The sequence below is a fragment of the Heloderma suspectum genome, chromosome 3, assembly GCF_057233095.1.
Source record: "Heloderma suspectum isolate Gila_16-S chromosome 3, 16-S_ref, whole genome shotgun sequence".
In the NCBI taxonomy this organism is placed as follows: Eukaryota; Metazoa; Chordata; class Lepidosauria; order Squamata; family Helodermatidae; genus Heloderma; species Heloderma suspectum.
In genome coordinates, this window is record NC_139460.1 from 186,316,428 (window position 1) to 186,338,879 (window position 22,452).

The 22,452-nt window shown below is 45.2% G+C and overlaps 1 protein-coding gene across 16 annotated transcripts in view; it reads right to left on the minus strand.

Annotated features, from left to right (window-relative positions):
• Positions 1-22,452, minus strand: part of USP54 (ubiquitin specific peptidase 54) — a 225,899-nt gene that overhangs the window by 48,657 nt on the left and 154,790 nt on the right. For 15 of the 16 annotated variants that reach the window (XM_084841352.1, XM_084841363.1, XM_084841348.1 and 12 more), the window contains 2 exons: positions 20,171-20,396; positions 14,455-14,594 (listed from right to left, as the gene is read on the minus strand). In XM_084841352.1, the coding sequence (XP_084697478.1) occupies positions 14,455-14,594; positions 20,171-20,396 (366 nt within the window). The remainder of the gene's footprint in view (positions 1-14,454; positions 14,595-20,170; positions 20,397-22,452) is intronic. The other variant, XM_084841362.1, reaches the window with a different exon arrangement.

The window sequence follows — 22,452 nt, forward strand, 5'->3', positions numbered from 1 at the left end:
TTGTCCTTCCATAGTCTCTTTTCCCTTTTTGTGTCTAGCTTCCTGGTTGTTCTAGAGTTGCCTGTGCCTGGTCCTCTACTCACTCTTTGCCTTTGTCTCCTTTGTCTCTTCTGCCACCACAGCTCCCCTGGCCAACTCCTGTTTGCTCCCCCTGTTTGCTCACTCTGATCATTCGTTCTCTGGGAGCTTGCTTTCTTCTGTAGTCCCTAGACCAGCTAGACCTGAACTATTTACATCACATTTGGTTGCTATAAAAACTGTAAATTTAAGAACTGGTGCCTGAGCTTGTTTTTTTACCTCCCTTCCCATTCCTTTTTCCCTGTGTGTCATGTCTTTTAGACTGTGAGCCTTGAGGGAAAGGACTGTCTTACTGCTGATATTTGTAAGCTGACTAGAAGCCCTATTGGCTAAAGAGGGGTAAAAATGCTTTAAATTAATACATAATAAATAAAATGATCAGGCAAAGTACAAGCTATGGCTCTGCACACTCTCACCTTGCTCTTCCCTGGTGTCACTACTTTGCTATGTGTTGTTAAACCAGTTCCCCACGATGCCTGTACCAGGAAACTGTGGCTGAAGTGCTGCTTACAAACCAGGGTCCTAGTTTCATAACCTGGTTTTAATCAGTGTGTAAACCACAATTCCCTGGTGTGGACATCATGGGAAACTCTGGTTTAGCACAATATAAATACTAAAGCAGGGCAAACAAAGGAAGGGGGGGAAGAAAAGTGAACAAAGTGCACAGGCATACAAGTTATTCCCCAATAAACCATAGTTTATTGGCCTGAGATCATTACATTTGAACCAGGCCGTATAACCGAGTCTCTGTCCCTAAGTCTCTGTGCTGGCTGCTTGTTGCTGTTCTTACACATTCTAACTTCTAGTCTTCCACAAAAGAGCTCAGGTGTATGTGGCCACCTTTGCAGGTTAAATTCTTTGTGTCCGTTAATCGACATAAATTACAGTATTTAATTAGCATATCGACAGAAAAGTAAAGCCTACAGCTGTCTATCAAATCCTTTTGCTATGAATAATTGCTGCATATAAGAAAACAGTATGCAAGTCCTACTGCATATAAGTAAACAGTAGACTCATCACAAAGACAAAGTATTATCAATATATTAATTATATAATTGCTTTCAAGCAAAGTGCTCACACTCTGGTTGTAAAGTAACAACAATTTAAGAACAGTGGCATCTTAAGATGCCCTGGGTTGGAAGGCATCTTTTCAAAGGTATTTAACAGCCAACAACTGGTGGTGGAGGGAAGAGTAATGCACTTCATAAAAACAGGTATATAAAAGCAAATCGATTCTTTACTCCTGGGTAACATAAGGCAGTCTCTGATTATTGTTGCTTTTCATTTTCCTCTCTATCACAGCAGAATGTTTGTTCCTGCCATAGCAGGCAGGAACAACAGTTTAACATTTCAAGTTTCATCAAACCAAAAGGAACAAGTAGAGCCTTGAATATAACAAATATCCTGGATTCAAATAAAAGCAAAATGAAAATAAAACAATGCATTCCTATTAATGGAATGGAAATTCATTCATTCATTCATTCATTACATTTCTATACCACCCAACAGGCAATAGCCAAAGCTCTCTGGGTGGCTCACAGCAATTAACACAAAATAAATAATAAAATACAATATACAATGTAAAATTTTAAAACTACAGAATAAAAGTAGAAACTAAAATATAACCTACAGCAATGCAGAGATTTAAAATACAATAACAGATAGAATCATAGAATCATGGAACAGTAGGGTTGGAAGGGGCCTATAAGATCATGGAGTCCAACCCCCTGCTCAATGCAGATTTAAAAGAACAGAGCTAAAAAACTAAAATGCCTGGGAAAATAAGAAGGTGTTCACCTGGTGCTACAAAGAGCACAATGTAGGTGCCAGGAGAGCCTCTCTGGGAAGCTCATCCCACAACCGGAATGTCACAGCAGAAAAAGCCCTCTTATTGGCAGCCACCCACCTCACTTCCTTTGGCAGAGGCTCCTGGGGAAGGACTGTTGAAGATGATCTTACAATCCGAGCAGGTACATATGAGAGGAGACGATCCTTCAGATAACTTGGCCACAAGCCATTTAGGGCTTTGAATGCTAATACCAGCACTTTGAATCAGGCCTGGAAATGGACTTGCGGCCAGTGCAGCTGAGAAAGTACTGGCATAATATGATCACATTGGCCACCCCCTGATAACAATGTCGTCGGTCTATTTTGGACCAGTTGAAGTTTCCAGACCATTTTCAAAGGCAGCTCCATGTATAACACATTGCAGTAATCCAGATGAGAGTTCATCAGAGCATGGATAACTCTAGCTTAGGCTACCTCTGTCCAGATAAGTAGTTGGTATCAGCCTAAACTGATAAAAGGTGGTCCGTGCCATCAAGTCCACCTGTGTCTCAAGTGACACTTTTGGGTCTGAACCTGATTCTTTATGGGGGAGTACAACCCCATCCAGAACAGACTGAACATCACTTAGTCTCCATCTTGTCTGGACTGAGTCTCAGTTCAGCCTCTTTAACCTCCTTGATTTCCCAAGGACAGTTGATTCTTCAATGAATTTTAATGTGGTGTGCTCTGCTCATGTTGTTCAGAGCCCTGCCCTGCCCTACCCTGTATTCACTAGAGTAGCCAACTGGCTGTTTTTGACAGGCCTGGCTATTTTGTGGGGTTTAGGGAAAGTGTAGCATTAGAAACATGTATCTATCAGGTTTTGTATACTGGTAGTGTTTTCTGTGGGGCAGGTTTGCAAAAAAAATCTATCTGTGAAATTCCCTACCTTAGGATAGCCTTTTCTGTTATACCCAGCATCAGAGTCTTGTATATTTACAATTTCTGATAAATGCAGATTGCTTACCTGTAACTGTAGTTCTTTGAGTAGTCATCTGTGCATTCACACAAAAGGGCTCTGCGCCTGCGCTGAGTCTCATTCGGGAAGTTTCTACAGGTGAGGAACATTTTGGTGGGAACCCTTCCCCCACCGTCCACTGCGCATGTCCCAGCAGGTTTCCGCCCATTCCCCCAGTTCCTTGAGGCCACCTAATGTGGCCTTGGACCCGAGGGAAACAAACACACCTCAGTACCAACATCGAATGCGACATTGACACTGAAGCAGGGACAGTGGAAGGGTTGTGTGAATGCACAGATGTCCACTCAAAGAACTACAGTTACAGGTAAGCAACCTGCATTTCTTCTTCATGGTCTCTGTGCATCACACATATGGGCAATTAACAAGCTGACTTACCGGAGATGGGTAGGGGTCTTAAGCCAAGATTAATGATAGCACAGCTCACCCAAAAGCATAATCCGAATGTGCTTGAATGTTGAGTTTCATAGAATCATAAAATAGTAGGGTTGGAAGGGGAGAATAGTAGGGTTGGAAGGGGCCTACAAGGCCATCGAGTCCAACCCCCTGCTCAATGCAGGAATCCAAGTCAGAGCATCCCCGACAGATGGCTGTCCAGCCTTGTCTTGAATGCCTCCAGTGTGGGAGAGCCCACTGCCTCCCCAGGTAATTGGTTCCATTGTCGTATTGCTCTAACAGTCAGGACATTTCTCCTGATGTTCAACTGGAATCTGGCTTCCTGGAACTTGAGCCCATTATTCCGTGTCCTGCATTCTGGGATGATCGAGAAGAGATCCTGGCCTTCCTCTCTGGGACAACCTTTCAAGTACTTGAAGAGTGCTATCATATCTCCCTTCAGTCTTCTCTTCTCAAGGCTAAACATGCCCAGTTCTTCCAGTCTCTCTTCATAAGGCTTTGTTTCCAGTCCCCTGATCATCTTGGTTGCCCTCCTCTGAACCCTCTGCAGCTTGTCTGCATCCCTCTTAAAGTGAGGTGCGCAGAACTCGACACAGTACTCCAGATGAGGCCTAACCAGTGCTGAGTAGAGGGGAACTAGTACTTCCCGGGATTTGGAAGCTATGCATCTATGAATGCAGCCCAAAAGAGCATCTGCCTTTTTTGCAGCCACACCACATTGTTGGCTCATATTCTGCTTGTGATCTACAACAACGCCAAGATCCTTCTCGCTTGTAGTGTGGTTGAGCCACGTATGCCCCATCTTGTAACTGTGCATTTGGTTTCTTTTTCCTAGGTGCAGAACTTGGCATTTATCCCTGTTAAAGTTCATTGTGTTGTTTTCTGCCCAGCGCTCCAGTCTATCAAGATCACTTTGAATTTTGTTTCTGTCTTCCGAACTTTAGCTATCCTGCCCAATTTCGTGTCATCTGCAAATTTGATCAGCATTTCCTGCACCTCCTCCTCCAAGTAATTCATAAAAATGTTGAAGAGCACTGGGCCCAGGACTGAGCCCTGTGGTACCCCACTCGTTACCTCTCCCCAGCTTGAGAAGGTCCCATTGATAAAAATCTTGGAGTCCGATTCTGTAGCGAACTGTGGATTCCCCTGATCGTTGTTTCATCTAGCCAACTTTGAGCTAGTTTGCTCATCAGGAGATCATAGGGTACTTTGTGGAAAGCTTTGCTGAAGTCGAGGTATATGATGTCCACAGCATTCCCACAATCCACAAGGGAGGTTACCTGATCAAAAAAGATCAGATTCGTCTGGCAGGATTTGTTCTTGACAACTCCATGTTGGCTTTGAGTAATCACGGCATTGTTTTCAAGGTGCTTACAGATGGATTGCTTTAGAATCTGCTCCAGAATGTTCCCAGGGATTGATGTCAGACTGACTGGTCTGTAGTTCCCAGGTTCCTCCTTTTTGAAGATAAGGACAACATTAGCCCTCCTCCAATCATCTGGCACTTGACCCATCCTCCATGATTTCTCAAAGATAATAGACAGTGGTTCTGAGAGTTCTTCTGCCAGTTCATTACTCTAGGGTGCAGTTCCTCTGGCCCTGGAGATCTGAACTCATTCAAAGTAATTAAGTGTTCCTTGACCATATGCCCATCGATCTCAAACTGCAATCCTGCCCCTTCAGCCTGTACTTTGCCTTTGCCAGGGGGGTCATAGACCCTCTTTTGGGAGAAGACTGAGCCAAAGTACGAATTGAGCACTTCTGCCTTTTCTTTGTCCCCTGTTATCATTTTGCCATCCTTGTTTAATAGCTGAACCACCATTTCTTTCCTCTGTCTTTTACTATGCACATAGCTGAAGAAAGCTTTTTTGTTGCTTTTAGCATCCCTCGCTAACCTCAGCTCGTTCTCACCTTTAGTCTTCCTGACGCCATCCCTGCCTGTACTCTTCCTTTGTTGCTTGGCCTTCTCTCCACTTCCTGTATGTGTCCTTTTTTGTTTTCAAGTCCTCTTTAAGCTGTAAGCAACCCGTCCCTTGCCAACAGTCCATGTTCCAGGAAGTATAGCCCGTGGTCCCAGAATGCATATCTCTCACACCAGCACCACCTTCGTAGCCAGTCATTCACCCAGAGTATTTTTCTTTCCCTTTTTATCCCTCTTCTGCCTGCATTTGCTCTTGCTCTTCTAGCTCCTGTATTTCATTTTGCTGCTGTAGTTCCAACGTTCTGTCCAATAACTCTTCGTGTTCTCTTATTCCCTGGAGGGTTGACACTCGCCGCTCCAGTCCTCTTACTTTTTCTTCCAGCTGTGTGATCAACTTGCACGTGTTGCAGGTGTAGGCCATGTTGTTCTCAGGGAAGAAAACAAACATGGCACACACCTTGCAGCTCACCACCAATGGAGAGTCTTGTTCTTCCATAGCCTCTTTTCCCTATTTGTGTCTAGCTTTCTGGTTGTTCTAGGGTAGCCTGTGCCTGGCCTTTACTCACTGGAGGTTAAAAGCAGAGTCCCACTGGTATGGAAGTGTGTGTTACAAGACAAATAAATGAAAAAAAAAGTTTTTTTTAATAAAAATGTTAGGGCCTCCCCCTGGGCCTCCCCTGGCCACCTCCTGTTTGCTCTCCCTGTTCACTTGCTGTGATGACTTGTTCTTTGGGAGCTTGCTTGCTTCTGTAGTCCTTGGACCAACTGGAGCAGCTTCCTCTGCTCTGCTGGGAGGCGGGAAAGAGACTGAAGCTTCCTGTCCACACAGCTGCTGGGAGTACTCAGGCCACACACACCCAATTCATTTGGAGCTCTCAGGAGCACCTGGTGAGCCCACAGCCACTCAGAAGGACAAAGGACAGCCCTCTGGGCTTCCTCCAGCCCACTTACCTCTTTGCCTTTGTCTCCTTTGTCTCTTCTGCCACTGCATATCCCCTGGCCAACTCCTCTTTCCTGCCCCCCCTGTTCACTCACTCTGATCGATAGATCGCTCTCTGAGAGCTTGCTTGCTTCTGTAGTCCCTGGACCAGCTGGAGCAGCTTCTTCTGCTCTGCTCAGCTGGGAGGCAGGAAACAGATTGTTTGTAGTACTTCACAAATGTTGACGGTTTCGACCATGTTGCTGCCGTGCATAAGTCCAACAGTGGTAAGCCTCTGGTGAAAGATGTAGACATGGCTACTGCTCAAGTGGAATGTGCTCCAAGGTGATGAGGATGTTCCAATCACGACAAATCATAGGCCAAGCCAATGGTTTGCACAATCCAGGAAGCCAGCCTTTGGGAGGAGACAGGAGAGGCCTTCTTGGGACTGCCATAGGAAACGAAAAGGCATTGCGTGGTATGGAACAATGCCGTTTTGGATTTGTAGAAAGCCAATGCCCTCCTGACATCGAGAGTGTGCAATTTCCTTTCCAGGTCAGAAGAAGAGTCTGGGAAGAAGGTTGGTAGCGATATGGTCTGGTTGACGTGGAAGTCAGAGACTACTTTTGGTAGAAAGTCAATATCCGGCCTAATGTCAACCTTGTCCTTATGAAAAATCATGTAGAGGTGGTCCATCCTCAAGGCACAGAGTTCACTGACATGTCTGGAGGATGTGATGGTGACCAAAAAGGCAACTTTCCACAACAGTAGGCAAAGGTCTGTCATGGCCAAAAGTTCAAAGGGCTTTGAGAGGAAAGCATGTAAGACAACTGAAAGACTCCATTGAGGAACCAAAGTTCAAACTGGAGGGGCCAAGTTCTTTAGATCCCACAGGAACTGGCTAGTAGTACGGTGAGTGAAGAGGGAAAAACCTTGAACCGGCCCCCTGTAACAAGAAAGAGCTGCTAGATAAACTTGTAAAGATGAAAGTTTTAAACCTTTTTGAAACAAACTATGTAGAAAAAAGAGAATATCTCCAAAGAAGCCTGAAGAGGATCGAAGGCATGAAGATTGGCAAAGGACTGAAAGGACAACCGCTTCACAGCATAGGAACGACGGGTAGCTGGCTTCCTCACTGCATCAAGGATTGCCTGAACTCCGGGTTGAACTTGAGGAGGAATGAGCACTGTTGGATCTTCCAAGCTGTGAGCTTCCATGAGTTGAGATCTGGGTGACGGATCCTGCCTCGATCCTGAGATATCAGGTCTGGATCCCATGGAGGAACTGTCTCCTTGACAGATGCAGTAAAGTTGGAAACCATAGCTGTCTCGGCCACCAAGGAGCAATGAGAATGCAGTCCCATCATGTGCTATGCAGCACCTTGGAGAGGAGTGGAAATGGCAAAAACAGGTAGAAAAGTTCTCCCCACCACTGAATTTGGAAAGCATCACCCAGAGATGATTGACCATAGAATCACAGAATGGTAGGGTTGGAAGGGGCCTACAAGACCAACCCCCGCCCTTGTACAGAAGTGGGTGCATACGGCATTCGCTGGAGTGGCAAACATGTCTGTTGTTGGATTGCCCCAATCCTGGAAGAGGAGACCCAGAATACAAGCTGACATCTGCCACTTGTGAGGAGACTTGTACATTTGGCTTAAAGTGTCTGCTAAGACATTGTCCTTTCCAGCAATATGAACAGCACTCAACAGAATGCCTCACTGAATTGCCCATTGAAAGATGTCCAACGTGAGGTTGACAAGTTGGGAAGAGCACATCCCGCCCTGCTTCCGGATGTGCCAGACGACCGACGTATTGGCAGTCAGGATTTGCACATGTCTGCCTTGAAGGTAAGGCTCGAAAGCACGCACTGCCTTCCAAGTCGCAAAAAACTCTAAAGGATTTATGTGGCATTTCTTTTCTTATGCAGACCATAAGCCCTGAGTCTGCAATGGACCATAGTGGGCTCCCCATCTGGAAAGTGAGGCATCCGTGGTCAGAATTCGTGTAGGAGGCAGCTGGATGAAAGGCATGCCCTGATCCAAGTTGTATGGCTGCATCCACCAAAGGAGGGATGTTAGCACCCTGTTCGGGATCAAAAGGCAACAGTGCTGAGCACCCAAACTGGAGTCAATGTTTCGGAGCAGCCAATTTTGTAGTGGTCGTATCTGAAGTCTTGCTCATCTGGCAACTGAGAACGTAGCCGCCATATGGCCGAATAGAACTTTGATGGTGCGGGCGGTGACCAAACGACAGGAGAAGACAGACTCTGCGAGGGCAATTAATTGCTTTTGACGATTTTGAGGAAGGTATGCACGTGCAAATGTCAAATCCAGTAGTGCTTCTATAAAGTGGAGGCATTGAGTCAGTTCCAGAGTTGCCTTTTCTCTGTTGACATAAAGGCCCATGCACCCAGAAGGTGCAGGACAATCCCGATGGCATGGAAGATCCCTCTTCGAATCCGAGCCAATCGTTGAGGTAAGGATAAACCTTGATGTCTTGCAGCCTCAGGTATGTGCACATGACCGCCATGCACTTGGTAAAAACTCTCGGAGCTGTCGCCAGGCCAAATGGCAGGACCCAAAACTGGAACATGTCGGTATCAATGACAAAGTGCAGGTATCGATGGTGGGCATCCGCAATCGCTATGTGGAAATACACATCCTTCAGGTCCACAGCAGCAAACCAGTCATTCTTTCGAAGAAGAGGGAGGATCATGGCCAAAGTGATCATTCTGAACCTTCTGGGCTTGATAAACTTGTTCAAGTTCCTTAAGTCCATGATGGGGCAAAAGCCTTTGTTCCATTTTGGTACAGTGAAGTACCCAGAGAAGAAACTGTTGTCTGGATGGAATGGAAGGACTCTCCGAATAGCTCCCTTTTGGAGCAGGGTGGACATCTCCAGAAGGATGGCCTGTGATGGTGATGTGATGCAAACAGCCCTCACGGGGGAAGAGTGTGAAACTCTATCATATAACCCTGAGCAATTAAGTCCAACACCCAGGTGTCTGATGTTATTATATTTCAGGTAGATAGGAAGCGTGTCAGAACGGATCCGAAAAAGGGGGGGTTGGGAAGAATGGGAGCATTGACGGTCGGAGAGTCAAAGCTGACGCTTCAAAGATTAGTTGATTCTGCTGCGGTCCTCACGAAACTTTGCAGTCTAAGCAGGCTGTTTCGTCTGGTGTTGAGTAGGTTGGTAATGCTGGTACCGAACTATTGTTTGGTTGCATATGGCTGGGGACGAAACCACATGTGGCTCTTGTACTTTTGCTGTACTGGTTGAGGACCCAGGCCCATCTTACGGGTGGTTGTCTTTGCTTTCTGAACAGAGTACATTTGCTCATCCATCTTTGAATTGAAGAGCCCTTCTCCATCAAAAGGCAGGTTTTCTGTTTGAGACCTAGCTTCAGGAATCAACCCCACAGACAGGGGTTGTCTGTGGGCATGTCTCCTGAGGGCAATGGAACCATCAAGTTGGCACTGCAATCTGCACCATGCCTAGAGGTATTAATCTGCTGTCTTGATAGTTTGACAGCTTCGACATGGAAGACCCTGGCAAGTTCCTTTTGGTCCTCTGGGAGGTAGGCACAGAGGGTGTCCATCTTCTCCCACAAAAATAACTGATACCTGGCCATCATGGCCTGGTAATTGGCCACTCAGAGCCCCAAAGCAGCCACAGAGATTATTCCTCCTACCCAGGAGGTCTAATCTTCTCCCTTCTTTATCAACAGGTGATGCATGAGATTTTTGCAATCGACCTTGCACCGATTCCATGATGATGGAATTGGGGTGTGGATGTAAATACAGAAATGCTGCATCCTTCTCCTGCACCCTATAAAAGGATTCAAGGTGCTTAGACATTGGAGCCATGGAGGAGGGGGCCTTCCAAGACTGCAGGATGGTCTGTAGGACAGTCAGGAGGAAAGGCAATGCTACCGGTTTTGATGACTTGGTGTGGACTGCGTTGAAAACGGGATCTCGCATATGCTCCTCCAGCTGCTGTACTTCGATGCCCAGGGAATGTGCCATTCTGCTGACCAGCTCAGTGAAGTTAAACGTATTCTCAGAGGGGGACGCCCCGTCATGGGAGCCCACTACATCATCTGGAGATGGAACGAATGGTGGGACAGATGAGTAAGAAGAGGAATCTGACTGGTAGTCATCAGCGGAGTCATGGTGCGAAGTTGTTCGTGGTGCACGGTCTGCTGATAGAATCAGTTGCGGAACTGAAGTCGAGACCGAGTGCACTGATTTAGATGGCTCTACTTGGCTCCTCAGGAGCAAAGAGGAATGAGGTGGCACAGGTGGAGGCACCAGAAACTCATCCCTCCCAGGAGGATGGGACATAGTGCTCGGCAGAAGAGGCTGATACCGAGGGGAGCATGGGGCAGCATACCTGGAGTGCTCTGAAAAATACTCTTGATCCCGAGCAGCACGCCATTCGACAAAATGGTAAGACCCTTGCGGAGGGTAACACCATTCCGAGCATCTGTCCCAATCACCTTGGGGAGATCTCGATCTGTCCCTGTAGTGAGGGTCAAAATGGTGATCCCGATAAGGAGAATGATACGAATCTGAACGGAACCGATGCTCTCGATCCCGAGGAGGGGATGGGAGATGGCGATGTGGGGCTTTCTGCCTCATTGGCAACTGACAGTCTCCTGATGGAGAAATCTCTCGATCCTGACAGACTGGAAGCGGAGGGGAACATTCCAGGATTTCACCCTCAGACATGGTCGATACTGGTTTGGTGACTGGAGCAGCAGGTGCCGGTGATAGTACACAAATTGGTGAGTCTAACAATGGAGGAGGTGCTGGGATTGTCAGTTTCGAAGAGTATTCAGCAACCTTCTTTTTCTTATGCTTTTTCAGGCCATTTGATCCCAACGTTGGAATCTTTGTGATTTTTCTCATGACCAAGAATGCTAAAGAGCACCCCGGAGTCAAGAGGATCAGTCTGTTCAACTGAGGTATTCGGACGAGGAGACTTTGGCTTGGAAGAAGACATAGTCGCCTCAAGTTTGTCACTTGTAAAGGACCCTGCAGTGTTTTTGGGGGTCTGTAGCCAACAACACTCTCCTCCACAGCTCTGCCTTAAGTCTTTCTGCTCTGTTCTTCCATGCCTGTTTAGTAAAAGATTGGCACAGGGAGCAGGAATGAGGGAGGTGTCCTTCACCCAGGCAAAAAAGGCAGAGGGAGTGAGGGTTGGTGGGGGGCAACTTACTCGCACACGTGACACACTTCCGAAAAGGTGCCTTTGTGGCCATAAGATGGCACCGCAGCTGCGGTCGAGAGATGGATGAACAACAAAGACGATGAAGGAATTTAAAAAAAAAAAAATTGGTGGATGACAACAACAAGGCAGATGACAAGGAAGACAGGACAAACAACAACAAAAATAACAATAAGAACCTCAGCAATTCTCTTTCTAACAGAGAGGAAGCTCCAAGAAGGCTATCCACTATGGCGGTCAAAAAAGAATGGAGGGAATGGGTGGGAACCCACTGGGACATGCGCAGTGGATGGCAGGGGAAGGGTTCCCGCCACAACGTTCCTCTGCTATAGAAGCTTCTCGAATGAGACTCAGTGCAGGCACAGAGCCCATATGTGGGATGCACACAGACTACGAACAAGAACTAGGTATTCTTTTTGTTGTACTCAGTATCATAAACATATACCTGTTATGTATACTTCTCAGAAATGATTTGACAAATTAGACAAAGATTTAGATAAATTAGTGAGAGATTTTCAGTGGGCAGCAAGCTGAAAATTAGGCAAGGGGTGTTTGATTTTTAGTGTGCAATCCTATGAAGATAGTCGGCAGCCTCCAAATTCGGAGGCTACCAAGTATCCAATGCAGGGCAGCTGAAGATGTGATCTTCACCTCCACTATCCAGCTGCCCTGCATTTCTTCTAGATGGGCGATTTCACCCGTCTAGCAGAGGCATTTTGGAGTGGGAGGGAAGGAGGCTGGGATGGCCATAGGAAATGTCATATGGCTGATGCCCCAGTCTCCTCTCTTCCTTGCCCCTGGGAATACCCCCTTTCCCCAACTCCGTGCTCTGTTTCCAAGTGCAGAGATATAGCCAGAACCAAGCTGGCTACAAGGGAAAGGGGGAGGGGAGAACAGTTTCTGGGCTCTGAGGTTGAAGCCCTGTTTCTGACCTCAGATCCCAGAAAACAAACAATCCTATGTCCCACCAGATGCTGTCTAGGGGACATAGGATTGCTCCCTCCGTCTCACTCTTCTACTTCATTAAGAGAGTAGATTTCATTGTGCTCTCTCCATCAAGGTATTCAATAGTCCAGCCTTCCTCCAACTAGTACACTATTACACTCTTCCCTTCTGTAAGATTAAGAACTCTGTCTCTCACCAATAAAAAAGTTTTCCCCATTAACAGGTCCTAATTTAGACAAGCAGTCATTCCTTAATTAGCCAAGTAACAGAAATAATACAAAGAACCACAGATGAGCATGAACACAAAAATAATAATGGGGCCCCTTCCCTTGTTTAACCCTGTTGATGACCTCGAGGGGACAACACACAACCCCTTTGGAAAATGCTTTCTCCCAACCACCGCTACATATGCTCCCACTACAGACACCTGGCCCAAGTCATTAGAGAGAGCAATGTGTGCCCCTCTTGGGGTGCTTTCAAATTAGACTTTTATTTTGCAATCACCTTTCCTCATTCACAGAATTTTATTGGGTGCACAGACTAAGGGACTGTCTTCACAGGGGATTTCCAGCAAACTGGGAGTGTTTCAAGGTCATTCACAGCACAGGACATCATGGCCAGTGCGCTGCCAACCAGCAGCTTCCATCTTGAAAAGCCACATTACCAGAAAGTCGTATAACTCCGGGGGGGAAGGGGTTCAGTTAAAGCAGCTCTCAGGGGGGTTCCGCTTTACCATCTGTGCCACATTCCTGCACATTAACTCCTGGGTATACCTTTGTGACCTGGCTGTTTTCCCCTTTGGCACTACTAGGGAGAGTAACTAGAGAAACTAGCCGGCCTTTCCAACTCATCAAAATGCTATTGCGCTCTTTCAAGTCTTCAGAATCGCGCTGCACTTCCTTTTTGCCAGTGGGTTTAACTAGCCTCCCTTTCCCCTTTGAGAGCTGCCATTATGCACTTTTCTGATGTATGTGTTACTTCATTTCTTTGATGTCTGTGTTACTCTGCTTCTCTGATGTCGTGTTATTTTGCTTCTCTGATGTTTGCAGTAAAAATGGGTTGGAAGTTGTAATTCCATGACAGTTTGCTGGAATGGAGTAAAATTGGGGTGGTGGGGGTAGCTCATGGGTAGCCTTCAGATGCTGCACCAGATAATCTAGGATGTTGGTTTCTTCATGGAAAACTGCACAAGATGGGGAAAAGGGGGTGGTAGTTATAATTGTGTGACAGTTCACTGGAATAGGGTGAAATTGGGGTGGTGGGATGCTCTCATGGGGAGCCTTTGGATGCTGCACTGGATAATTTAGACTTCATTGAAAAGTGAGCGAACGGGGAGGTTATACTCTTTCCTTTGGCATTAAACACATACATATTAGGGCTTTATCACAGTAGCAATCCAGCATGGCGTTGGGTTCACAGGAGCAGAGAAGCCCATCACTGTGAGCAGGGAGAAGTGGCCAGAGAAGGAGAAAGGGGGGTTGGAGCTATAATTCCCTGTTTGTTGGAATGGGGCTGGTGGGGTGCTCTCATGGGGAGTATCTAGCCTGCCTTTTGTCATTCATAAAAGTGCTGCAGTGCTGTTTCTAGCCTTCAGAATTGTGAATTAGTTACTCTCCAGTCATAATAACGTAGTAGTGGGGGAAGCCTGGACAGGGGTGGGAAATAAGCCTCTCTCATTGGTTCAGCAGCCCCTGCCAGGTTGAGGACATTCAGTTCTACTCCAGCCACCTGACCCAGAAGTATGTTGATTCCAAGACCTTTGTGACCCGTGAAAAGCAGGCGTTTAGGTATAGCATACTCCACTTGTCTGGCTTCATGTGTTCCTGATAGATCAAAGCCGATTTCCTGAAAACGCGAATACCCTGATGTGCTTCTCCTTCCGTTGTTGTGTAGACAGCCCCCCAGTCATCTTCCATTTGTAATCCTGTGTTTTCTCACCACTTCGTCTTATCTTTTTTCTTACTAAAAAAAAAAAATCTGTTAAGGGATAAGAGACAAAATGGCTGCACAGTGCCTTTTGATTGGTAATGCTAGGAGCCTCCTGCTTGGAAGACCCTCTGGTTTCAAACTGCAAACCCTGATGGACTGTTTAATGGTGCGAACAGGCCCCCTACACTCCAGCATTACAAGTATTTGGGGATGGAAACTGACACCATACCATTGCCACTGGAGTGCTTGTTCTTTGCCCAGCAAGTAGCATATGAGGCAGACTCTACTTCCAAGATGCTGCTGCTATGTGATTTGGGGATATTACGCCAGGCAGGGGCAAAACTTCCAGGTCGTTTCATATGAGAATCCCTTTAAAAGGAAGAAAAACAATGTTATTCTAATATGAAGCATCTTGGTCTATTTGTTTGATTCTGAAGAACTAATAGTAGAATCAGGATCTCTACACTCTTTCTAGAGCTTGTTGATACTTAGTTGAACTATCTGGGGCTAGTATACATGCTCTGCACCCTTTTTAAAAGATAGATATTTGCACTCTCCACCCTCTTGGGTGCACTTTCCTCCCAGTGGCCTTAGCTATGGCTAAAGGCTTACATAAGCACCAGTCTTATTCACAGTGAATGCGAATTAGAGATTCTATTACCTATTCATTCATTCATTCATTCGTTTCATTTCTATACCACCCAATAGCTAAAGCTATCTGGGACATTTCACAAAAATTAAAACCCTAAAATACAAGATGATAAAACATAATATATATATTCTTTAAAAGTTTTAAACAGAATAAAACCAAAGTAAAAACTAGCAGCAGGGTAAAGATCTAAAAACACAATAATACATTTAAAAGCGAAACTGAAGGCCTAAAAAGTAATAAAAAGGTCTTCATCTGGAGCTGAAAAGACTACAGTGTAGGTGGCCAGGTGAGCCTCTCTGGAGAGGTCATTCCACAACTGTCTGGTCCAGTTTTATTGGATGAGTTTCAGTTTGCCCAAGGTGGCAGATGTCCCCGAATGGCCACAATGCTTCAGAAATCTGAAGCCAAAGCTTGCACACCCCTAGTAATTAGGCCACTCCTGAAAAAGCCTAACCTGGACCCAGAAGACGTTAACAACTATAGGCTAGTGGCTAACATCCCCTTCCTGGGCAAGGTACTTGAGCAGGTGGTTGCGGGACAACCCTTGAATCAATAGGGCACCCTTGAAGGAAACAGATTATCTAGATTCATTTCAACTGGGCTTCAGTCCTGGTTTTGGAGCGGAAACTGCCTCAGTCGCCCGGTGGGATGATCTTTGCCAGGAGAGCGATTGGGGGAGTGCAACCCTATTGATTCTCTTAGACCTTTCAGTGGCTTTTGATATCATCGATTATGGTATCCTTCTGGATAGGTTGTCTGGGTTGGGAGTTGGAGGCATTGCACTGCAGTGGTTCCGTTCCTACTTGGATGGCTGATTCCAGAAGATGATGCTGGGGGATTATTGCTCTGTGCCTTGGCAACTATGCCATGGAGTTCCACAGGGCTCTTATTTTATCCCCCATGCTGTTTTAACATCTACAGGAAACTGCTGGGGGAGGTCATTCGGAGATGTGGGTTGAGGTGTCATCAATACGCGGATTTCACCCAACTCTACCTCTCTTTTTCATCAAATCCAGGTAAGGCTGTGGCTGTTCTGAATCAGTGCCCAGGCATGGTAATGAACTAGATGAGGGCCAATAAACTAAGACTCAATTCAGACAAGACGGAGGTACTGTTAGTGGGTGGTTCATCTGCCTGGCTAGGTGATGTTCAACCTGTTCTGGAAGAAGTTGCACTCCCCCTAAAAGATCAGGTTCGTAGTTTGGGGGTGTTCTTGGACCCAAAATTGTCACTTGAGGCACAGGTGAACTCAGTGGCACAGAGCACTTTTTATCAGCTTAGGCTGATATATCAACTACACCCTTATCTGGACAGAGATAGCCTAGCTACAATGCTCTAATAACCTCTTGTCTGGATTACTGCAATGCATTATATATGGGACTGCCTTTGAAAATGGCCCAGAAACTTCAGCTGGTCCAAAACAGGGCAGTGAGATTGTTAACAGGGACTGGTCAATGAGATCATACTATGCCAGTACTTTCCCAGCTGCACTGGCTGCCAGTCTCTTTCTGGGTCCGATTCAAAATGCTGGTATTAACATTCAAAGCCCTAAACAGCTTGGGGCCAGGTTATCTGAAGGAATGCTTCCTCCCATATGTACCTGCCCAGATCCTAAGATCATCTTCAGGGGTCCTTCTCCAGGTTGTTCAGTTGTTAAGTCGTGTCCAACTCTTCATGACCCCATGGACCACAGCACGCCAGGCCTTCCTGTCCTCCACTCTCTCCCGGAGTGTGCTCAAGTTCATATTCATTGCATCAGTGATGCTATCTAGCCATCTCATCCTCTGCCGTCCCCTTCTCCTTTTGCCTTCAATCCTTCCCAGCATCAGGGTCTTTTCCAGGGAGTTTTCTCTTGGCATTTGGTGGCCAAAATATTTGAGCTTCAGTATCCGTCCTTCCAATGAGCACTCAGGGTTGATATGACCTCCTTGCAGTCCAGGGGACTTGTAAGAGTCTTCTCCAGCACCACAGTTCGAAAGTAACAATTCTTCGGTGCTCAGCCTTCCTTATAGTCCAGTTCTCACAGCCATACGTTACTACTGGGAAAACCATAGCTTTGATTATGCGGACCTTTGTCAGCAAGGTGATCTCTGCTTCTTACTATGCTGTCTAGGTTGGCCATAGCTTTCCTCCCAAGGAGCAAGCGTCTTTTAATTTCATGGCTACAGTCACCGTCTGTGATGATCTTGGAGACCAAGACAATAAAATCTGTCACTGCTTCCATTTCTTCCCCTTCTATATGCCAGGAAGTGATGGGGCCAGATGCCATGATCTTCGTTTTTTAATGTTGAGTTTCAAACCAGCTTTTGCACTCTCCACTTTCACCCTCAACAAGAGGCTCTTTAGATCCTCTTCGCTTTCTGCCATTAGGGTGGTATCGTCTGCGTATCTGAGGTTGTTGATAATTCTCTCGGCAATCTTAATTCCGACCTGTGATTCATCCAACCCGGCGTTTCTCATGATGTACTCTGCATATAAGTTAAATAAGCAGGGCGACAATATGCAGCCTTGTCGTACTCCTTTCCCAATTTTGAACCAATCGGTTGTTCTATGTCTGGTTCTTACTGTTGCTACTTGACCCTCATACAGGTTTCTCAGGAGACAGGTAAGGTGGTCTGGTACTCCTATCTCTTTCAGAATTTGCCACAGTTTGTTGTGTTCCACACAATCAAAGGCTTTAGCGTAGTCAATGAAGCAGAAATAGACGTTTTTCTGGAATTCTCTTGCTTTCTCAATGATCCAGCGAATGTCGGCGATTTGATCTCTAGTTCCTCTGCCTCTTCGAAACCCAGCTTGTACTTCCGGTAGTTCTCGGTTCGCATACTGCTGAAGCCTAGCTTGTAGGATTTTGAGCATCACCTTGCTGGCGTGTGAAATGAGCACAATTGTACGGTAGTTTGAACACTCTTTGGCGTTGCCCTTCTTTGGAACTGGAATGTAAACTGACCTTTTCCAGTCTTGTGGCCACTGTTGAGTGTTCCAAATTTGTTGGCATATTGAGTGCAGCACTTTAACAGCATCATCTTTTAGGATCTTAAATAGCTCAGATGGAATACTGTCGTCTCTGCTAGCTTTGTTGTTAGTAATGCTTCCTAAGGCCCACTGGACTTCACTCTCGAGGATGTCCGGCTCAAGTTCAGTGACCACACTATCATGGCTATCAGGGACATCCAGATCTTTCCTGTATAGTTCTTCTGTGTATTCTTTTCACCTCTTCTTCATCTCATCTGCTTCTGTTAGGTCCCTGCCTTCTTTGTCCTTTATCATGCCTGTCTTTGCACAAAACGTTCCTTTGAGATCTCCAATTTTCTTGAAAAGATCTCTAGTCTTTCCCATTCTGTTGTTTTCCTCGATTTCTTTGCATTGTTCATGTAAGAAGGCCTTCTTGTCTCTCCTTGATATTCTCTGGAACTCTGCATTCAGTTGGGTATATTTTCCCCTTTCCCCTTTACTTTTCACTTCCCTTCTTTCCTCAGCTACTTGTAAAGCCTCATCAGACAGCCACTTTGCTTTCTTGCATTTCTTTTTCTTTGGGGTAGATTGAGTTGCTGCCTCCTGAACAATGTTACGGACCTCCGTCCATAGTTCCTCAGGCACTCTGTCTATCAGGTCTAATCCCTTGAATCTATTTGTCACCTCTACTGTATATTCATAAGGGATATGATTTAGGTCATACCTGAATGGTTTAGTGGTTTTCTCTATGTTCTTCAATTTAAGCCAAAATTTTGCAACAAGAAGCTCATGATCTGAGCCACAGTCAGCTCCAGGTCTTGTTTTTACTGACTGTATAGACCTTCTTCAGGAGACTCTGCCAAAAGAGGTAAGGCAGGTGGCTACCAGGAAAAAGGCATTTTCTGCTGTGGCACTCCAGCTATGGAAAGGACTCCCTAGAGAGGTTTGCCTGGTGCCACTCTTTCTGGTGCCAGGTGAAGACCTTTTTATTTTCCCAGGTGTTTTTAGCATTTTAGCATTCCAGTGTTTTAGGTCTGCTGTCTTAAATCAGCTATTGCATTTTAAATATCTGCACTGCTGCTAGGTTTTTTACTCTGGTTGTATTTTTATTCTGTAGTTTTAATCTATTATATTTTATATTGTATTTTCTGTTGTATTTTTGTGGTGTTAATTTTATGAACCACCCAGAGAGCTTTCGCTATTGGGTTGTATAAAAATGAAATAAATAAATAAATAAATAAATAAATACCACTGAAAAATCCCTCAAGTTATTCTGGACCGCAAGTTCTTGTTCAAACTGCCAGCAACGTCTCTGATTCCCACTTGGCTCCTCTACTGATATTCGTAATTGTGTGGAGTAGCTGTTTTCCTTTGTAGCCTGAGAGTCTCCGAGGATTTGCATTTGTAAAGAACCTGGAAGCTAACTAATGAAGTAATGAGCATGAAGCCTGGTGCCTTGGAGTGTGTGAATGGAGGGGACCAAGGAACTTGACAGGCTTTAGCTTTGATTGACCAATACAGCTTTTATGAGAAAACACATAAAGGCACACAGTCTTCTAGTTGCAGTTCTTTTGTAGTCTTTTCTCTGGTTGCCATGGACTTACCAACTACACAGAAGTACAAGGCCTTCAAAACATCGGATTTCCTCCATGTCAGTTAACATCAGTATTTTCACTACAGGAATAGTACAAAGTCTGAAATGCGGAGGTCATGGATACCTATGACATTCTGGCTCTTTAGGAGAACCCCAAAATGCACACCCTCTAGAACAGTTAAAAACAGAGAATAATGATGTTTTTGATGTTTTTGTTTAGTTACTCATATACAACACTGTACTGGATGTATGTTTCATCTAAAACTCTGGAGTTTTAGGATCCATTCACAAGTTAACATCTTAACAGGTGTGGAAGCCTCCTAGGTTAGAGCCTCATCCTCTGGGCAAAGACAGCCGCTCCTGGCAATTACATTTTCTTGCAGAAAGAAACAAGGAAGTCAATCCCCAGCTGTTATCCTTCCTTGTTCTCTCTGAGGTCTTCTGCTCTTGCCTACAATCGGGAAGGGAACAAGGGGGGGGGGAACACTAAAATCAAAGAGAACAAGGAAGGTAAACAGTTGGGGAATGACTTCCTTGCTCATCTGCAACAAAAAAGTGACACACTGTTGATGGGTGAGGAGGCAAGCTCTCTGCTTGCCTAGAGCATGGGGCAAGGTGATGGCTGAAAAGCAGCTCTCCAATGCAAGTGCCTGTAGCAGCTGGTAGCAAACCACTATGAGGAACTGGGCTTGTGAACTGAGCTTTGGTGTTGTAAAATGAGTTGAAATGTATTTTTATGAAGCCTACCTAGAGGTGCTAGAGCTCTCTGACAAAGGCATATCCAGACTGACTGGGCTGTTGCTGTTGCGTTCACTGCTTTCATAGCCAGATTCCATCCGTTGGATCAGACGAGGATGTTGATCCACCACATGGTACGCACCTTGACCTAGTGCCCAGTGCTTATACCTGTTTGATTGGTTTGGTCTTGCTTGAGAGATTGGCTCCTTTAGCTCATCTTCCATAAATTCTTTAGCTAATAAGATTAAAATAAGATGAGATGAGAGAAGAATCCATTTTCATTCTATCACACTCTACACCCATACATTTCAGCTTCGTAAATACATGTTGCTTATTTATTTATTTAAAACATTTGTATCCTGCCCTATATCATTAAGATCTCAGGGCGGTGTACAGATAAAAACAATTTAAACAGTATAAAACAATACATAATTTAAACAGCTAAAAACATATTAAACCATTAAACAAGCTAATACCAATTAAAACCTAAAACGATTAAACTGTTAAAACAGTGTGCTCCTTTAGGGAATGCCTTTAGCCCTCAAAGTTGCTTACTTGTAGCTGATGTTCTTCAAGTGGTTACCTATGCACTCGCACTGATGGGATCTGTGTTTCCTAAAGCCAAAGGTGAGGAACCTATACCTAAAGGGGTGGGGTGAAGACCTTTATGCTTCGTTCCTTCTGACTGCCACAAGAATAAAGAGAGAGGTGCCAGCACTGTGGAAGTCTTTCTTCTTTATGGACTCTGTGAAGTCATACTAATAGGAGACTAGCAAGATGGTATACCTGGAGGAGGATGCTATATCTTCATGTGAAGAGATTCTACAGAACCAGTCTTCCAAAACAGGCATCTGCTCTGGAGCACACATCCATTATATAAAGCTTGATAAAGTTCAATGGAATCAATCACGTTGCTGCTCTACATAACTCTTCCAACAAGACACCTGCCAAGGAGCTTTGCCTACCCCCAATTACAGGAAGGCTGTGGAGTTGCTGGAATGGCAGAAGAGCAGTAGTGTCCCTAGACCTTGGCTGAAGGGACAGAGCATTGAAGCACTTGGGTAGGGATGATAGCTGTCTGTCAGCTGGCAAGGCCGTGAATGTGCATGGTACCTTAATCAGCCCAACTTGTCTCTGTTAGGAAGGATGCAGGACCTGGCTGGTATATGGTTGAAGAGGTCCACTCCCTCTTTTGCCAAACCACAAGAAGCACCACCTGAATTGACCCAATAAGGAGGAATTATAGAATCATAGAATAGTAGGGTTGGAAGGGGCCTACAAGGCTATGCTCAATGCAGGAATCCAAGTCAGGACTGTAGGGCTTAATGTAGACATGTTGAGAATTGGCTTTTGAGAGAGGCCTTTGGCATGGGCTGAAGGCAATTTGGTTGTTTTATTGTTGGCTTCCGCTTTTGTCTTAGGGTTGTTTTTTCCCCATTTAGATCAGTGTTGCTTTAGTTTTGATGGTATGAAGGTATGCCTGACTAGGCCTTGTAAGTAGTTTGGTTCAGACAAGGTGCCTGATGGAATTCAGAGAATGTGTATGTGTCTCACCATGAGAAGGTAATTGTAACTTTCTCATTACAGGCAGGAAATTCCTTGCCTCTACACTAGCTTAGAAAATTAGAAGCAAGAGATAAGAATACAGCTGTGCTGATAAGACTGTTACTGAGTAAAATTAGCTCTTGAGCATGTGTAGTGTATTTTCTTTGTTCTCCAACTAACAGTCTGTATAAATACATCCTGCTTCTTGTATTTGGGGAGATGCAGTTCTGACTGCCTCCCCCACAGCTGTGATGTGCTTTAATAAATCCTGACTATTCAACCAAACCAGCATTGGATCTATTTTTCTTTAACAATGGTATGGTTGTTTACTTTGCTGTTTCATGCTGCTATTTTCTTTTTCTTTTTATTGTTTGTAATGATGTTTTTATTATATAACGTAATTTTATTTTGGGTTGTAGGCCATTCTGCTTTCCTTCTGAAGAGTAGAGTATATGCTATTAGCAATGATGGCTATAGCCTAGCTCCAGGATCAGAGGCAGCATGCCTCTGAATATGACTAACTGGGGGAAAAGAACAGCATAGTGCTCTTGCCCTCATGTTTAGTTCTGCTTGTGGGCTTCCCATAGGCGTCTGGCTGGTCACTATAGCCAGATGCTATACCTGGTAGGTCTTTAGTCTAATCCAGCATGGCTCTTCTAAAACGCTTATGTTCTAATGGGATACACGTTTTTTACAATAAGCAATACAATTAATAATTATTAATTGCTCCTAGTCTTGATAAAGAA